The following is a 19,588-nucleotide window of genomic DNA, read 5'->3' on the forward strand; positions in this document are numbered from 1 at the left end:
TAAATCTGACACCATGATGAATTAATGATGTTATTATTATTTTTTAAATAAAAAACTGATAAATACGCTTGCTGAGATAAACGAGAAGACGAGAACAACAATTTCAGAGTTGCTCCGATTTCCTCATCGTGGGGCACCATCAATTGAGTTAACAATCTTTGTTCCATTTCGGCATGAAACCCTAATTCACTCGCTTCTCGATCTCGTTAGAGCAATCTTTCCACGCTCGTCTTCGCGCTCCATCTGTAAGTTTTCAATTTCCCCCCACTACTTCACTTCCTCTGGATCCGCCGAATCATTTCCACCAATCTCTTCAATTTCTCAATTAAATTTCACAATTTTGCTTCACTGTTTCTATTATTCGTCGAAATTCACATCAAAGCTGACGCATAAATCTCGAATTGTTCACCCCCCCTTTTGTTGCCCTAATTTTCCAGGTACAAGAAGATCCGTCACGAGCGTTGGTTATACGATGGATGGGAACAAGGACGACGCGTTGAAATGTTTAAGAATCGGCAAAGAGGCGATGGAAAGCGGCGATCGGTCACGCGCTTTGAAGTTCGTGACGAAGGCGCGTCGCCTCGACCCCACTCTCCCCGTCGACGATCTATTGTCCACGATAGAGGTGGATGCAGGGGATCAGGCCCCCGCCGCCGAGGCGGAGGGCCCCACGAAGCCCACTGATCAACCTTCTATCCGCCGGAGGGCCACCGGGGCGGCTGCGACCGTCTCGGCCGGGCCCTCGTCGGCCTCGTCCTCTTCGGCCTCGTACACCGAAGAGCAAGTCTCAATTATTAGGGAAATTAAGAGGAAGAAAAACTTTTATGAGATATTGGGATTGGAGAAGACTTGCACTGTTGAGGATGTGAGGAAATCGTACAGGAAACTGTCTCTTAAGGTTCATCCCGATAAGAACAAAGCCCCTGGTGCCGAGGAAGCATTCAAGGCCGTTTCAAAGGCGTTTCAGTGTCTTAGTAATGAAGAGAGTAAGAGAAAGTATGATGTTTCGGGTGAGGATGAAGCGGTTTACGAGCAGCGTGCGGCAAGGCCGGCGGCCCGAGGTTATAATGGTTACTATGAGGCTGATATTGATGCTGAGGAGATATTCAGGAACTTCTTTGGAGGAATGGCCCCTGCAGCCAATTTTGGAGGATTCAGTTTTGGACCAGCTGGTTTCAATGGGTTCAATGGTCATAGGCATGCTGCTGATCATGGTTCTGGTGGTTTTAATGTTCGCGCTTTAATTCAGTTGCTGCCTGTGCTGCTGATTGTGTTATTGAACTTTTTGCCTTCATCGGAGCCCTTGTACTCGCTTTCGAAGAGTTATCCTTATGAACATCGGTTTACCACACCCAAGGGTGTTAACTATTATGTCAAGTCTACAAACTTTGTTCAGGAGTATCCGTTGGGGAGTGATGAACGATCAAAAATTGAAGAGAGGGTAGAGAGGGAGTACTTCAGCATTCTCCGCCAGAATTGTCATTTCGAGTTGCAGCGTCGCCAATGGGGGTATATCCGGGAAACACCCCATTGTGATATGTTGCGGAAGTTTGAGGTGGTGAATTGATAAGTTGAATCAAGGTCCTAATTTTTAATATTGTCTTGCCTTTTGTTGTAGATGCAGTAGCTTTTTCCTGCTTGTGATATTATTATAGAATGTACAATTTATTTTTCACTCCCATATAGTGAAGCAAGTTTACAATAAGCCAGCCGCTTTGTTGGGATTGTTATCTTTCAAATTTCATCAAATATCTCTATGATGGATCTTCCTTTACTAAAATCATTCATTACAAGAGGCATGAATGCATGGCCTCACTTATGTACCTAAATTTGTGTTTTGTCTGATGTGTATTTTATGTTCAACTGCACAAGGTGGTACAATTTATTTTTCACTCCCATATAGTGAAGCAAGTTTACAATAAGCCAGCCGCTTTGTTGGGATTGTTATCTTTCAAATTTCATCAAATATCTCTATATGATGGATCTTCCTTTACTAAAATCATTCATTACAAGAGGCATGAATGCATGGCCTCACTTATGTACCTAAATTTGTGTTTTGTCTGATGTGTATTTTATGTTCAACTGCACAAGGTGGTACAACCCATATGGTAGAGTAAATCATTAAGTACCTATTATTTTTTCTATAATGCCTTAATATTTCTGTTGATTTCATTGCTGCAAAGAGGCAGCTTTTATGCATCAAGTTATTACTTAAGCTCTAATATAGTAGCATGAATGGAAGAAGAAAGCATGCTTTTGGATGGCAAAAGGAGGGAGGAAAAGATAAAGGGATCAGTTCAATACTCCATGATTTTAAATCATTATCAAAAGGAAATAGTGTTTAAAGGGTGTTAAACATGCTGAAGCAACACTGTGTGAAGTAGTTGATGTCATCAATTAAACATGAAGGATGAACGTATATTCTTCCAAAGCATGATCTTTGGACATGTAAACACCCTATTAGCAACTCTCTCTACATCATATCACCTATAACATCTATTACTTGTCACCTATTTATTTCTCTCTCCAGCTGTAGACACCCCAAGGGTAGTCCACCAAACATTTTCCTTGTACTTTTAAGTAGCTATCTAGCCTGCTTTGCTTCCTTGATAGTGCTTGATACACTGAAGCTCTCTGACTGAGGTAGTGGAAGCATAGTTGGATGGACTCTGATTGAAGTAGTGGAAGCATAGTTGGATGGCTAATAAAATTCATTTTTTGGCAAGCAAGAGTCAAAGGTTATGTCCATTAGGCACCATTTGTGTGTTGCAAGACTTTTACAATGATGTGATCTATAGCTTTATCTATCATCATGGATATCAAATTTAATGTTTCTTAGCAGCTTGGAATTCATTTAAACAATGCTTTGTTGATCTTTGATTCTGTGCTATCAGTTGATTCGCCATGGCCTTTCGGATGTACCTTGTTTGGGTCTGCATGAAAGATAAATGATATGGAGATTAAGGAGAAACCGAACTAGCCCTAGCAAATATTGATATTTAGTGGGTTTTTTTGGTTGTTGGATTGAGTTACCTTGATTCATCAGGCTCATAAGATAGCCTATTTCTTTCCCACAGTTTAACTAAATAAGTGGCATTTTGGTAATATATTTTCAGTGAATTGGTTGATTGCCATTTTTTAGGTTTTTGGGTTGCATTTGATATCTGTTGCGTGAACTTTATCATTTTACCTATTTGAGGAGCGCAAGATTGGGCTTATGTGTATGTTGGATATTTCAAAGTCACATTAAAACACTAGTTAACTTAATTTTAGATAAATTTCCACATATTTACTTTCAGGTTGAGAACTTAATTTTGTATTCAGAATTGATTCTGAATTAAAATAACGGTAGATAATTTTTTTCTTCGAATAAAAAAGTTTATACTAAATTTTACTATTATTTTACTTATATAATAGAAACAAAGTTATATACTTCAAAACAATTTTAATTAAAATTAGTTTCATTCAAAATCAATTTTATCCATGCTTATTCATCCTCATACCGTAATTGTGCCTTGAATTGTGGCATTATCTCAAAACCTTGCAATATCTTTTCCTACACTTAAAAAATTACTAGCAATCTGGTGGACGGAGGCTAAAAGTAGTTGAAAGAGGCAAGGTGGGATCAACGACAAGTCATGAATCAATGGGGTCACTATCTTCGGATGTGGGAAAAGGTAGAAAGAAAAAAGTGAAAAAAATAACAAAGAACAGAAAATGACTAAAAGAGTAGTAAATTTTAAATGTGTAAAAAGAAGTTGAAAGTTTTCTTTCTTCATACATGGTTAGATAGAAAAACAAGAGCTTTATTTTTTTCTTACTCTTGATATGAGAAGAATCGTGTGGGATTTACACTAGATATGAGGGTAAATTGATTGGTAAAATTGAAAAAATAAACTTATTTTCTTGATATCTGAGGAGTTTTTTTTATCGCATATTATTATTTTTTTTAATGAGGAAATGATTAAGTCAATTGTGATTTTTGGGTGAGTGACAATATATTATAATTGCATATGATGAAAAACTGTTCAATTTGACTATATTTATAAGTTGCTTAAAACGGGTTAAACTACCTAACACAATGCCCAATACTTATGAAAGAGAACATTAACCTATATTGCAGCATAATAATTTACTCTTTTTTTTGGGTACAATATTAGTTTACTTTGGTATATTCCCGGAATAATTACAATAGTATAATATGGAAGTATAATCCTAATACAATGTTCAAGATGCTTTGCAAAAAGATGGATTATAATAATCTTTTACTTGGTTTGGTCAACACTTATAATTTGGGTTGACCCTTACCTCTTAAAAAGTATATTAGGCCTCAAATTTAGTTTGACACATTTTTCAATGCCATACTTTTTAATAAATTCATTTTTAAAGTAGTATCAAATTAGTCTTTAAAATATAAAGTTAACTCATTAATGCATAATTTTTTTCATGATATTCATAAACAAGAAACAATGTAAGGTTTATGTTTTATCGAGGGAATGCAAAGCCATAATTTTAATAAAATTCTACTAAATGTAAAGGTATTATTTTTTCTTTTCACGATTGGAGCAATCAAGGATTCAATGTCTCTCTTACAAAATGCAATTCCCAAAAGATTGCATAATGAAAAATTGCCACAAGGTAGATTATTTTGCACATGAACGCCAATATTAGAAGCATGAAATCAAATGAAAACCGAGAGGTTAGGTGACATTTGTTCTCCCCCCAAGTCACTTGACCGACTTACTTACTCATTAGGAGGTAACTTGTCATATTTGTTCCTGTGGTTTAATATTAGTTCATTAGTTGGGGGAGGAGTTAACTAATAGCCGTAGGTAGTTATTTTTTTTTATTATGTTAATAACAGAAGACATGCGTATATAAGTTGTTTTTTTTTTTTCTATTAATAGAACAACACAACTCATTTTGTTTCCATTTTTTTTGTTTCTACAACCAATTCATCTCCTTCATTCTTAACAATCAGTAGCTGAGTTGAGATCCTAAGGGAAAAAGGGAGAAAACCATGGCTCTTGCAAGAATGGAGATCAAAAAATTCATTGGTGGAATAGATGATTTCATTCTATGACGGGCGAAGATGAATGCATTGCTCGTTCATCAAGGCTTGGATGTTGCACTTTCAGAGGAAGCAATCTCAAAGATAGAAGAGAGGAGACGTGCATATGTGATGAAGAAGGCTTATAGTGAAATCTTGCTCAGTCTTGGAGATGAAGTGCTTCGGGAAGCGGCTGAAGAAAAGTCTGCCAAGATAGTTTGGGATAAGTTGGAGGATTTGTACTTGAAGAAGTCCCTGGAAAATAGATTATATCTCAAGAAACGCTTGTATGCTTTGCTGATGGAGGATGACAAGCCCTTGAAGAAACATCTGGATGATTTCAATATGATCAGCTTGGACCTTAAGAGCATTGACGTAAAGATAAATGACGAAGATCAAGCCATCATTCTATTGAGTTCTCTTCCCAAGCGATTTGAGCATTTTTTTTTATACAATGTTGTATGGGAAGACTACTAAATCAATGGATGGGGTCAAGAAAGGAGAATGACTCCAAGAAGGAAGAGATTGTTGAAGAGCTCATTGCAAGTAACAAGAATCAAAAGAAGGATTTCAAGAATAAGAAATCGAAGTTTAAAAATAAGAAGAAGAAATGTTTCCCTTATGACAAAGAGGGGTGCTTCAAGAAAGATTGCCCAAGCAAGTCAAGGTTCAATGAGTGGAACAAACACAATGCAGATGCGGCTGTGGCTCAAGAAGGATATGACAATGCAGAGGTTCTTGCTGTATCAGAAGAGGATTCTCAAAAGGAATGAATCTTGGATCTCATTCCACATGTGCCCCAATAAAGGTTGGTTTGAAAATTACAAGCCAATAGATAGTGGTACTGTACTGCTAGGAAATAATAAATCTTGTAAGGTTATTGGGATTGGTTCATTAAGAATCAGAATGCACAATGGAATAGAAAATGTGCTGGAAGATGTGAGACATGTTCCAAAATTAAAGAGAAATATGATCTCTTTAGGCACATTGGACAATGAGGGTTGTGGCTACAAGTGTGATCGTGGTAACCTTGAAATCCATAAGGGAAAGAATCTGATCATGAGGGGAGTAAGGAAGAATGGATTGTATTCCTTGGTTGGATAAACAATTGTTGTTGATTCTGCAAATGTTGTAGCTGATGACAACTCAAAGTTATGACACCACAAATTGGCACATATCGGTCATAAAGGGTAAGAAGAGTTAGCAAAACAAGTTGTTTTTGGGCAAGGCATATTGAGCCACTGAAGTTTTATGAACATTGTGTGCTAGGCAAGGCAAAGAGGCAAAAATTTCCCACCAGCACTCATTCTAGCAATGCAGCTCTTGATTATGTGCATGTAGATCTATGAGGACCATCAAGAACTGAGTCACATAGAGGGGCAAGGTATTTTCTATCCTTAGTAGATGACTTCTCTAGAAAGGTTTGGGTTTATTTTCCAAAACACAAGAATGAATTTGTCAAGGTGATTGAAGAATGGAAAATTTTAGTTGAAACTCAAACAAGAAGAAAGGTGAAGAAATTAAGGATAGATAAAGGACTTGAATTCTGTGATGAAAGGTTCAAAACCTTATGCAAACAGAATGGTATTGCTAAACACTTAACTGTGAGAGGGACACCATAACAAAATGGCTTTGTGGAGAGGTTCAACAAAATCATACTTAAAAGAGTTAGGTGTATGTTGAATCATGTTGGTCTACCAAAGTCTTTCTGCTCAGAGGCTGTAAGCACTGTTGTCTACTACAAAAACAAAAGCCTATCAACTGCCATAGGCTTTAAAACCCCATAGGAAGCTTGGAGTGGCATGAAAGCTGATTACAGTGAACTAGAGACATTTGGTTGTATATGCTTATCTAAAGCAGGATAAGTTGGAACCAAGGGCCTTGAAGTGTATCCTCATAGGCTATCCACAAGGAGTAAAGGGATACAAGCTATGATATTTGGAACCTGGACACGGGAAGTGCATCATCAGCATAGATGTAGTGTTTAATGAACTATAAATGGCAATTTTAATTATGCCATTCAAGTCTGCTAGAAGTTAGAGTTCATAAGTTCAAGTGAAGTCTGAAGAGATAACTACTCAGACTCATGAGGAATCAGTAGTGATAAGATGCAAGTTTGTTCTTGCGCCTGGACAATAAAATGAAGAAGCAACTTAGGATTATTGTTTGGCTAGAGACAGGAAAAGGAGGACAATCAAAACCCCTGAAAGATATGGTCATGCAGATCTGATTTCCTATGCTTTAATAGTTGGAAAAGAGATTGAAGATCAGGAAGAACCTCAGTCTTATGATGAGACCATAAGCAGCAAGGACAATTCAAAATGTATTGAAGCTATGGAAGAAGAAATGGCTTCCCTAGAAAAGAAGGACACTTGTGGATTGTCCTAAAGGGCAATAAATTGTTGGATGTAGATGGGTATTCAAGAGGAAAGAAGGTACTAAAGGAGTTCAAAGTGGAAGGTTCAAAGCTAGGCTAGTAGCTAGTGGGTTTACTCAAAAGGAAGGAGTGGAATATGTAGAAATCTTCTCACCTGTGGTAAATCATAGTTCAATAAGAGTTCTTCTTGCTATGGTAGCTCATTTTGATATGGAGCTTGAGCAGATGGATGTCGAAACAACCTTTTTGCATGGGAAGCTTGGTAAGACCATTTATATGAAACAACCAATTGGTTATGTCAAAAAGGGTGATGAGCAGAAGGTATGTTTGCTTAATTGGTCCATATATGGTCTTAAACAGTCCCCTAGGATGTGGTATAGGCGCTTTGATGATTATATGATTAAAATTGGATTCTTTAGGAGTGCTTATGACTGCTGTGTGTATTGGAAATGTCACAAGAATGAGAAACCAATTTACTTGTTGCTATATGTTGATGATATGCTACTGACTAGTCAAAGCATGATTGAAATTGCTAGAGTTAAAAGATTGTTGAATCTAGAGTTTAAGATGAAAGATCTTGGACATGCTAAGAAGATCCTTGGTATATAAATAATTAGGAATAGGAAAGAAAAAGTGTTGTACCTATCTCAGATAGATTACCTCAAAAAGGTCTTGGAAAGATTCAATTTAAAAGGAGCAAAGTTAGTTACCACTTCCCTAGCATAACACTTTAAGCTGTCTAAGGAACAAGAACCAAAGTCTGATGAAGATATAGCCTATATTAGAAAGTGCCATATGATAGTGTTGTTAGAAGTATCATGTACTCCATGGTGTGTTGCAGGCCAAATTTGTCATACTCTATGAGTGTTGTAAGCAGATTTACGACAAATCCAGGCAAAAGGCATTGGGAGGCTGCTAAATGGGTTTTGAGGTACATATCTGGGACCATTGATGTTGAATTGAAGTATGCTAATTGAGGTGAAGTTCCTAGTATTGAAGGGTATGTGGATTCTGATTTTGTTGGGAGCATTGATACAAGAAAGTCCACTACTGGCTATGCTTTCAAGGTGTTTGGAAACTTAGTCAATTGGATGGCTAATTTGCAGTCAGTAGTGGCCTTATCCACTACTGAAGTTGAATACATAACAGCTAGTGAAGCTGTAAAGGAAGCACTATGGTTAAGAGGCTTGGTTTCAAAACTACTCCAAGTGAAAGAGTTATAAACCGTTGTAATTCACTGTGACAATCAAAATGCAGTGAGTTTGAGTAAAATCCAAGTGTATCATGACAGAACAAAGCATGTGGATGTTAAGTATCACTTCATTCAAGATATGATCAAGAGTGAAGCTGTTGCTATTGAGAAGATATCTACAAATGAGAATGCTACAAACATGCTCACAAAGGCTTTATCCTTTGAGAAATTCAACTATTGTTTACAGTTGTTGAATATTACTGGTTCTAACTAAGCATTAGACCAAGGTGAAGATTGTTATAAATGGTATAATATTAGTTGGTTAGTTGGGGGGGGGGGGGGGTGGTTAGCTGGCAGCTTTAGGTAATTATTTTTTCTGTCATTGTGTTAATAATAGAAAGCATGCTATCACATGTATATAAGTTCTATTTTTTCTATTAATAGAACAACACAACTCTTTTTGTTCCCAATTTTTTTTTTCTGTTTCTACAACCAATTCTTCTCCTTCATTCTTAACAATTCCCTAGACAGATTATCCAACCGACTTACTCAAGAAACATGATTGAATATATAATTCATGCAAATGTTGATTTGATCATTTTTCCCACAAAGGATCTTTGATTTGAGTAACTTTCCATTGCCATTAAACCATCTATCTAATTCCTGAAGGGAAAAGGTAAAATTTTCAATAATTCTATAGGGGAAAATATCATATTTAGTTCACTCTAAAACACATGCAACTATGCAAGTGATCTGATAACGATCCAATAATAATTAGTTAGATTTTGATACCATATTAAAATTTAGAGCAAATTATACTTGTTTTCTCTATATTTAAGACTTATTACACTCAACCCTCTATTTGTTGAATTCCTACACAAAACTCCCACAACTTTACAATTTCATTACATGGACTGCACCGTAGCAGACTTATTTCTATTAACCTTAAGTCACCATGAGTGTAATATTTTAGGAGAGGCAAAAAAAATAAAAAATTAAGTAGGGATGTTATGTAATAAGTGTTAAATTTAGAGGAGTTTAATGTAATTTGCTCTAAAATTTATGTATAAACCTAACTCGATTCCAAAAGTTAGTTCATGAGGTGAAAATTATCATCACTTATATACACTATTTTAATTATTCTCTCTAAATTCAAATATAGGAAAAAAAATACCTAATTTCATTTAGAATGTTAGTTAAGTTCATTTTTTAAAATTTAGTCTTTAAGCAATTTTTTTTAGTATTTTTGATCCTTATACTTTTTTGTCTTTTAATGGGTTTAGTCATCCTTATCATCTAATAACAACATTAATTGATGATATAATATTTACGTTAGTAGCTAAATAACTTGTCACATCATGAAGAAATTTGACGGAACAATCACATATTTTTTTTTTAAATTATGTTTTTAATCTCTCATAAATTTATTTGATATCATCAACTAATTTTAACATGAGATTTTAAAAACACAATTTACTAGAAAAAAAATAGATGTAACTTCCCTACTTGTCATACTTTGAATATCCAAAACACATAATGACATGACAAAAAATTCAAAATATGCATGTTTTTATAAATTACAATTGTTCTCTACATTTTCGTACTTTGAAATATTATATGATTTTTCATTGTCAATCTTATAAAACTTAAAAGGATAAAGTCATAAAATTAGTATCAATTTACTCTTTTTTTAATTTCTTAAAAATTGTATATTCATTAATAAAAATATTATACTGGTGGAAAAATACCTATTTTTGTATGGGGGCAATTATTTTAAATTACACATATACGAATAACAAACAAATTCTTTTGGGAACAATTGTCCCATCAGTGCTGTACGTGCATCTACCATTGCTCCTCACTATTAAATATTTCAATAATCTAATGACTTGTACTGTATACCGTGACTCTCCCAACTACATATCTACATATCAGTAATATATAATCACATTAGTTTACTTTAATCATTTGTAAATAAAATTAACCTTATTTATACATATAATTAATCATGTTTTCATATGAACGCTAGATGAATAAAAACTGTATGTATGATTATCATTTTCCTAGTTGTTGAAAAAGGAAAAAGAATCCAAGATTCTTTTATATTGTATATAATCATTTCTTACACTCTTTGCCCTTAATTCAAACTTATTCCTTCAAGGTAAAAATCAGCAATCCCAATGCCCCAAATAGTATATACTGCAAAAAAAATGATAATTAAAATTAAAATGCTAATGTTTCACTCCAAAACAATATTAAAATGATAATGTTTACATAGTATTAAAATGTAGTCAATCAAGAGGTCCAACTCAATTGACTGAACAAAATACTTGAATGATTATAAATCTTGTGATATCTATTTTTGATTCCTACAAATATAAAAATTATATCTCAAAATAACAAACCTTGAGAATAGGCATATCATTCAATATTATTGTAGCCCAACCAACATAAGGTAAGAACCTGTAACAAAAGACAGAAGGAAGTTATATATGCATAAAATCATATGCAGTTCAAGAGATAGTTTTCTCTATAAAAGTAATTTGTCTTTGACATGCCCAAAAAATGGCAACCTTAGTCCTAATTAATATTCAGTATGAAGAAAAAAGATTTACCCAACAGCTCTTCACATAATATGATGTCGTTGCAACCACTTCTGGCCAGGATTATACATAACCTTGTCATCCACAGGATTATTGTCTCCTGAAATAATACATATGAAAGAATTATGAAAGTTTGATCAATTTGATGAAAAGAAATTGTTAAAACCAAAACAGTTATCTCACACCATGAAAACAAAGTACTATCCATAAACTTTTAGTACTAATAGTAATAGCTTTGTTGAACGATGGCCATGTAATACAAATATAACCAGAGACAAATGATAAACAAATAACTTTCCTTATAATTAAAAGGACCATCTACTGAAAATTTGAATATAATATTAACATATTATATACACCTATATCTATTGAATTGTACCTTTTGTGAGGATATGAGTTTCTTCAATATCTTGACGTTCATGAACCTAAAATAATAAAAGAACATTAATAAATTGAGTGATTTCTATCATATAGTCATCAAACAATATCCAAAATTTAAAGAAAGATGTAGCCAATATTCTAGTCCTGTGTAAACATAAAATTTAAATAGGAAGCAAAACTAAGCAAAGTTATTCCTTTCTTCATAATCAATACTTTGTGTTTCGTTCATATATATGTTTCTAAAGTTTGTTACGTGGACTCTTTCCGACTAAGGATATTAACTTGTGCAGAGCAACATAACAGTGCAGTGGAAAGATTAACCATTAGTTTGCATAAGCTACTTAATTTCTGATTCAAAGATATATTGTTTATAATAAGCCTATATTGTGTGAACTGAATAATGGAGTGTAGATGCTGAAGAGCAGGAAATAAATGTCATTCAAACCTCAATTACTCGGTGAACAATTGGGATATCTCTACCCTGTACAACGTGTATTAATTTGTCAGCAAAATGTATTGTGGCAAACGCATTAAAACTAACAAATATAAATTTGTCAAGAATAGCAAAAGCATAAAACATATATGATGACTTTTTCTCCACCCTTTCCTTCCTGGTTTTATATAACATATAAACACATATTGAATTGTCGTCAAAACCTAAACTTTAGAAACTTCCACCCTTCAAAAAACAAGGTATGAGAGAAATACGGATCCTCTCAAACATTGCAATACATGAATGTCACTGTGACTTGCTAAAGACTAAAAGATGAAAAAAGCTACACCTGTATTGCTTAAAAATATTTTTCTCTTAAGAAGATGAAATTAAACAACAACACAATTTCTTGAGATATGGAACTTGAAATATAGTTTATTAGTGGGGACAACATGAGAGATTTCATTGAATAGTTGAATGTTGAGAAAAAAAACTGTCAACCTTATCTCTCTTTCTTTTAAAAGAGATAAATATATTTTTGTTGTCTGAAAATATCTCGATTTTGTCATAATTTTTATGAAAGTTTTATTCATTTTAGTTCCTAAGTTTAACAAAATAATGTGATTTTGGTACACATATTTTTAGCCCTAGAGAATGATTAAAATTTTATAAAAACTAAAACCCAAAATTGGAACATTTTCATGAAATTAAATGTTAGAATTAATGTCTCATGTGAGAGACATGTGACTTATGTAGGGACTAATAAATAAATAATTAATAATTAAGGATTAAATTATAATTGGACTTAATAACATAAGTTTTTAGAGTTAACAGCTACTTGATGGGAGTAGTGGTTATAAAAGGGGGTTAATATCCACTAACGTGAAATAAGGTCCCCTTCGTGACAGAAAAATGTTTTCTCTCACCTATAGCCATCACGAAGGTAGAGAGAGGCAGAAAGAAAGGTCGTGAAATCTTATTTCTCTCCTCTTCCAAGGAAATCAAAGTATACCGGAGAGAAGTTTTCCTATGAAGAAAGGTACGCATTATCTGTTTATTTGTTGTTTGTGAGAATCATACGTTTCAAGATCCTGTTGGTTTCCTATAATTGATAATCTAGGAAATCCCTTAAGAATTTTACATGTGGTATCAGAACAAGTGTTATGAAATTTATGATTATCCAAGAATGATTTATTTTCTCCCAATTATGCATGAACCCTAATTATGAAATTTAGGGATTTTTTTTTTCTGTTGTGCAAGTATGAAATCTTATATTGAAAAGGGTATGAATGCGTAAAATTATATTATTTTGATTGCATTCAATTAAGAAAAACTTATGATATTTGTACGTAGTGGGTACTTTGAATTGTATATATTAAATTTGGAGAAAGATTTCATATTTATCCTTTTGTGCTATCTAATTTAATTTGATTATGATGACTTGGTGTTTGGTTTTTCCTTTAACATATATTGAATGTGGAAAAAGAAAGAAAGTTATTAATGCTGCTAATTTTTATTTCTAATGGAGGAAGCTACCCAGATTTATTTCTATTAACGTTGTTGTATATATTCATGTTGAAAGCCTCCGCCGCATGTATGCTTCCTTATTTTCCAATTGAAAGGCTGACGTGTAGGGAAAGAAAGGAAATTTTGGAAATTGCTATTTGCTATTTTCAATCCCACTTGATCATTTTTTTTTCCGAATATTATTGTTGAATGTCATTAAAGGATTGCAAGTTTATGTCTTAGAATTAAATTAATGTGAATGCTTTGAAATTATCGATAACAATAAATATGTATATGCTACATATTTTCTTGAACGTGTTTGAATGCAAAACACAAATAAATGTGAATATTATTTTATGGCCTGGAATGAAATTTAATAGAATGACTATGAATTGTTAATAAAATAAGTATGTGCAGGCCATATATATTTGATTGGAATTAAATGTATGTTGAATTTGTTAGTGTCATACCCTAATTTCGTCCGGAGACCATCCGTTGTTGGGATGCGTCCCTCGTTTGACCACTTCGAGGTATTTGGCACCCATCGTTAGGCAATTTGTGAAGTTCCGAGACATGCTGGAAGCCAAAAGGAAAGCGTTGTAGCACAATCCGTGAAGTTCCGTGACATGCCAGAAATTAAAAGGAAGTGTTAATGCGCAATTCGTAAAGTTCCGTAATGTTCCGGAAGGCAAAAAAGGGATGATTACGTAATCCGTAAGGTTCTGCAACATTACAGAAAGAAAACAAGTGTCGTTACGAAATTCGTAAGTTTCCGTAACTTTACGGAAAAAGAATCACCAAAAAAAGGTAGGGGATGTATTTAGTAAAAATGGGGTTCAAATAGCAACCAGGCCCACTTGGGCCTTCCAGGATGTTCCTCCAGAAGGCGGTTGCTTCTGGAGGAAGCAACCTAGCTCGCCTGGGCGCTTGAAATTAGTGAAAAAAATTATTTCCGTGAAGAAAATCCAAGCCGAGACGCTTCCGTAACGTTTCTGTGGGTGATTTCGCGAAGATTTTCAACCGTTCTTCGTTCGTTCTTCTTCGTTCTTCGGTCTTCAACTGGTAAGTTCCCGAAATCGAACTTTTCAATTCATTCTATGTACCCTTAGTGGTCCTCATTTGTTTTCACGTGCTTTTATTTTCGTTTCATTTACTTTCCATACCCCTTTTTGTCGTGCTTTAGCCATTTACTTAAGTCATTTTCTCGCCTAATCAAAAAATAAAATAAATTTCCACCGATCATTTGAATTTTAATATCCGTTAATTTCTGTTAAAATGAAATCCGACCGTTTGGTCATGCCGTAACCACGTTGGAGACCAAAAAGAGAGATATGACCACCTTGGGGATTATCACTAAAAACCCTTTTAGCTCTCTCCCATATAGGTCCCTTGAATAGGGGCACGAAGCGGACACGCTGCGTGCCATTTTTTCACACTGCCATGCATAAGTGTCATGTACCCCTTTGCTTATATTTTGTGAATATTGTCATACTATGTACATTCCCGTGTTGCGCCTTTCGCATATTCATCACGCGCGGATTCTGTTTTGATCCCCTCTCTTTGGCAAACCAACGGAGGGTCCATGCCACCTTCTTAAATACATACGTTGGGCACTTTGCTACTCCAAGACGTTGTATCTAAGAAGGGGACAATTTCCCGGGCTCCTGTATTCATAAATTGCATCTATGTCATATGCATTTCTTCATGCATGCATTCATCCATTCCACTCATGATAGATGTCAGAGTTTTGATTCGCACTAGATTTTGTTTCACTTTAGTAAAACATGGGATCAAGTCAAATGCCTTCACTTAAAAAGAGGTTCTATCAAGTCAAGGTCAAGAGCCTAGGGACCACCAGTCTAAAAGAGTTAGGGCAGTTGATGGGTCAGCTCCAACGGCAAGCTTTTCGCAAAGCTTACGGTAAAATCTGGGACCTAGCCATGGTAGAAGTCTCCACAGAGGCCATTGCCTCCCTCGCCCAGTATTATAATCTGCCGTTGAGGTGCTTCACCTTTGGGGACTTCCAACTATCACCTATGGTAGAAGAATTTGAAGAGGTCCTAGGATGCCCTATAGGGGGAAGGAAACCATACCTCTTCTCATGGTTCTATCCCTCATTAGCTAGAATTTCTAAGATAGTCCAAATCTCGGTGCAGGAATTAGACCACAGAAAGCAAGTAAAAAATGGGGTGGTTGGAATACCGAGAAAATATTTGGAGGCAAAAGCAAGAATCTTGGCAGGTAAAGGCGAGTGGGCCCCGTTCATAGATATTCTCGCACTATTGATTTTCGGAGGAGTCATCTTTCCGAATGTGGATGGGTTGGTGGACTTGGTAGCAATCGACGCTTTTCTCGCCTATATCATAATCACAAGGAAAACCCGGTTGTCGCTATGCTAGCCGACCTATATGACACCTTCGACCGAAGATGTGAAAAGAGCAATACAAGGAATGTTTGCTGTACTCCAGCTCTTTATGTATGGTTAGTTTCACACCTTTTTCGCCAAGAGGTGAGGCATGCTTGCCCGCTAGAAAGTCGCCGTTCATGCACAGAGAAAGGAGGGGCAAATTGGGACCAACTCTTAGCAAGCAAAGAAGGAGCATCTGTCAACTGGTTCCCTCGATGGAAGGAAGGAAGAACCGAAGTTCTTATTTCATGCGGAGGATTTCCAAATGTTCCCTTGATGGGGACGAGGGGTTGCATCAGCTATAATCCCGTTCTTGCTATAAGACAACTTGGCTACCCTATGAGAGGGGCGCCACTAGAGGATGAGCTCACGCCTATCATTTCACGAGGTTTCAATAAGACCAACGTGGAGACACTTCAGAAGGTCCGCAAGGAATGGGAGGTGTTGCAAAAGAAGGACAAGGAACTCAGGGGCAGTAACAATGGGCCCATCGGTGGCTATCGTAAGTGGTTAAAAGCCCACGTGCAAGGTTTGGATTGGCTTCCAAGTTTGAGAACCGCTAAAAGAGAGGAAGTTGAGGCACCGGAGGGAGACGAAGAGGTGCAGGCCCTTAGGGCGGAACTCGAGCAAGCCCAAACAGTTAAAGAAAGGTTCAAATCAGCGGCTCTAAAAATCCGAAAGGAGAATACCGAACTGAGAGATGTAAATGTGGCTACCACCAAAGCCTTGGAACAAGAAACCAAGAGAGCTTGTAGGGAAGAACACGGTTGGAACAAGTTCCAAGGGGCTCTGTGGGGTAGCAACAACGAGCTTAAACTCCGAAGAGAGGAAAGGGACCAATCACGAGTAGACAGTTTGATCTTGAAAGATGAATTGAAGGTTTGCTCAAGGTCCAAAAGAAACATGTCTCAGCGGTTATGCGAAACAAAGACCAACATGCTAGCCATCGTCAGCAGGTACCAAGAAGAACTAAATCTAGCCAAGGCCAAAGCGATGGCGGACACCTACTCCGCCCCTAAGGAGATCCACGGACTTCTCAGCTATTGTCAGCATATGATAGACTTAATGGCCCATATAATTAGGAACCGCTAAGAAGTTTGTATTGTCACTCAGGTCTCGACTAGTTATAACTTTCTGAATAAAATGAGTTTATCCCACGTTTATACTCCAAAAAAATCAGTGCGAATCAAAATACTCCCGCATTTTATCTCTAGCATGCATTCATATCATGCATCGCATAAGCATCTCTTCAAGGCATCGTAATGAACATATCATTGCTGCATTTGTCCGTTATCATATTCCAGCATTACATTTTGCATGAGTCATTGCATCATCATGCATATGCATTCAACATACTTTTTGTTCTACAAACTGCATACCTTTTGTTTTCATGTTCGCTCATGCATGATCCTTGCATTTTCCTCTGTAAAACAAAAACAAAAAAGGGAAGCATGAAAATTCACTATGCATTCTTAGTTGCATATATTCGGTACCATGGGCCAACCATGTTGGGATCATAAACCCGTTTCACTTAAAAATGGAATGATTGAACATGGTACCTAATGCATGGTTAACTAGGAAATGATGTTTCTTCGGGCATTTCAATTTCATAATTACATTTTCCATGCATAGCTTAAAGTATGCTCGAGTCATTCATCCCTATGAAAGGTTGTTGAAGTATTGGCGATCAGAATTACCATTCCTTGGATTATAGGGTTGAACTAAGCTCATGATTTTTCGAAAAAAAGTTCATCAAGTCAAGTTGAAGTATGGAAGTAACCATCTTGCAAAAATTGGGGCAAAAAATGAATCGGGTTACATCACTGCTTCGTCTACTGCTAAGCACATTTAGGACCGTTGATGTCCTTGTTACTTCCATTTTCACCTTGACCAAGATGTCATGGACCATGTTAAAAAATCTAAATTGATTCAACCCCATGTCCTGCGTAAAAATTCGCAATACTTCAACTGTGTATCATTCATATACATCCATGCTTTTCATTGGTTGCATTGCTCATTGCATTCTTTCCTTGGAAAAAAATAAATAATAAAATAAAATAAAATAAAAACAAACTTAATCATTGTTATAAAAAAGAAAAGAACATACTTTACGGCGCCCTTGCCGAACTCGTGCTAGAGCTAGAGTAATAAGTGAAGTAGAGGAGGTGCAAGAGTAGAGGAAGGCCGACATGGAGGCCATGAAAGAGCAAATGGCCACAATGATGGAGGCCATGATAAGCATGAAGAAGATAATGGAAGCCAATGCGGTTGCAGTTGCCGCTACCAGTGCTGTTGCTAAGGTGAACCTGATGCCCCCATCTGGCCTCAACCAAATGAATCATCCAACCTTAGCTAGGGTAGGCAAAGATTTGGAAATTACGGGCGGCCCCCATTATGCGCAAATTCAAAACAAGCATGCCTTCCTGCCATATGGCTTGCCTTCCAACTATACACCACCCAATGTGGCGTACACTCCAAATGAGAATGTTAATAACTCCACTCCGATACTCATTGAGAGCCAATAACCTCAATCTGATCAGGCACATGTCTCTCAAACCATGGGGGAGACACATGATCTAGCCGACTTCGAGCCTTGCCTCGGATATGCCACTGAAGGGCAAGCAGTTGGTGGTTTACCCTTGCAAAACACTGTGGAGAGCCCTCAGTATCACCCACAACTACACCTCTTGCAAAGGCTCAGGGCCATTGAAGGAGGTGAAGATTATGCCTTTGCTAACCTAGAAGAGTTTTTCCTAGTACCCAATATCATCACCCCTCCCAAGTTCAAGGTGCTGAACTTTGACAAGTACAAGGGGACTACTTGCCCCAAGAACAATCTAAAGATGTATTGTTGGAAGATGAGGGCATACGCAAAAGATGAGGAATTGCTGATACATTCCTTCCAAGAAAATCTTACTGGGGTAGCTGTTACCTGGTACACTAACTTGGAACCTTCTCGAGTCCACTCTTGGAGGGACCTAATGGTTGCCTTCGTTAGGCAGTATCAATACAATTTTGATATGGTTCCGGATAGGATGCAACTACAAAACATGTGCAGAAAGGGGCACAGATCTTTCAAAGAATACGCCCAAAGGTGGAGAGACCTGGCAGCTCAAGTGGCACCTCAATGACGGAGAAAAAAATGATAACAATGATAGTAGACACATTACCAGTTTTCTACTATGAAAAGATGGTGGGCTACACACCTTCAAGCTTTGCTGATTTAGTTTTCACCGACGAAAGGATCAAAGTAGGTATGAAAAGAGGCAAATTTAATCATCTTGCTTGGATGAATGAGAAAAAAAACTGGGGCAAATGAGGAGGGTGAGAATGAGGGAGAAACCCATGCTGCGACTGCCATTCCTATACAACCAAGTTTCCCACCAACCCAACAATGTCATTACTTAGCCAATAACAAACCTTCTCCTTCCCCACCACCCAGTTATCCACAAAGGCCGTCCCTAAATCAATCACAAAGCCTGTCTACCACACAACCAATGCTAAACACCACCTTTAGAACGAACCAAAACACCAACCAAAAAGGAATTTTGCAGCAAAAATCTTGTAGGATTCACCCCAAATTCCGGTGTCATATGCTAAACTTGCTCTCATATCTACTCGATAATTCAATGGTAGCCA

At 36.4% G+C, this 19,588-nt stretch overlaps 1 protein-coding gene and 1 pseudogene across 1 annotated transcript; one reads left to right on the plus strand and one right to left on the minus strand.

Annotated features, from left to right (window-relative positions):
• The first annotated feature begins 68 nt into the window (after positions 1–68).
• On the plus strand, positions 69–1,829 carry LOC114416713 (chaperone protein dnaJ 49-like). The gene is made up of 2 exons (XM_028381690.1): positions 69–245; positions 438–1,829. Exon 2 carries the CDS (start codon positions 473–475, stop codon positions 1,565–1,567), a length of 1,095 nt encoding a protein of 364 aa, XP_028237491.1. The 5' UTR covers positions 69–245; positions 438–472; the 3' UTR covers positions 1,568–1,829.
• An 8,938-nt stretch (positions 1,830–10,767) lies between these two features.
• LOC114414356 overlaps positions 10,768–19,588 on the minus strand; it is a 28,366-nt pseudogene continuing 19,545 nt past the window's right edge.

The sequence above is a fragment of the Glycine soja genome, chromosome 6, assembly GCF_004193775.1.
Source record: "Glycine soja cultivar W05 chromosome 6, ASM419377v2, whole genome shotgun sequence".
Lineage (NCBI taxonomy): Eukaryota > Viridiplantae > Streptophyta > Magnoliopsida > Fabales > Fabaceae > Glycine > Glycine soja.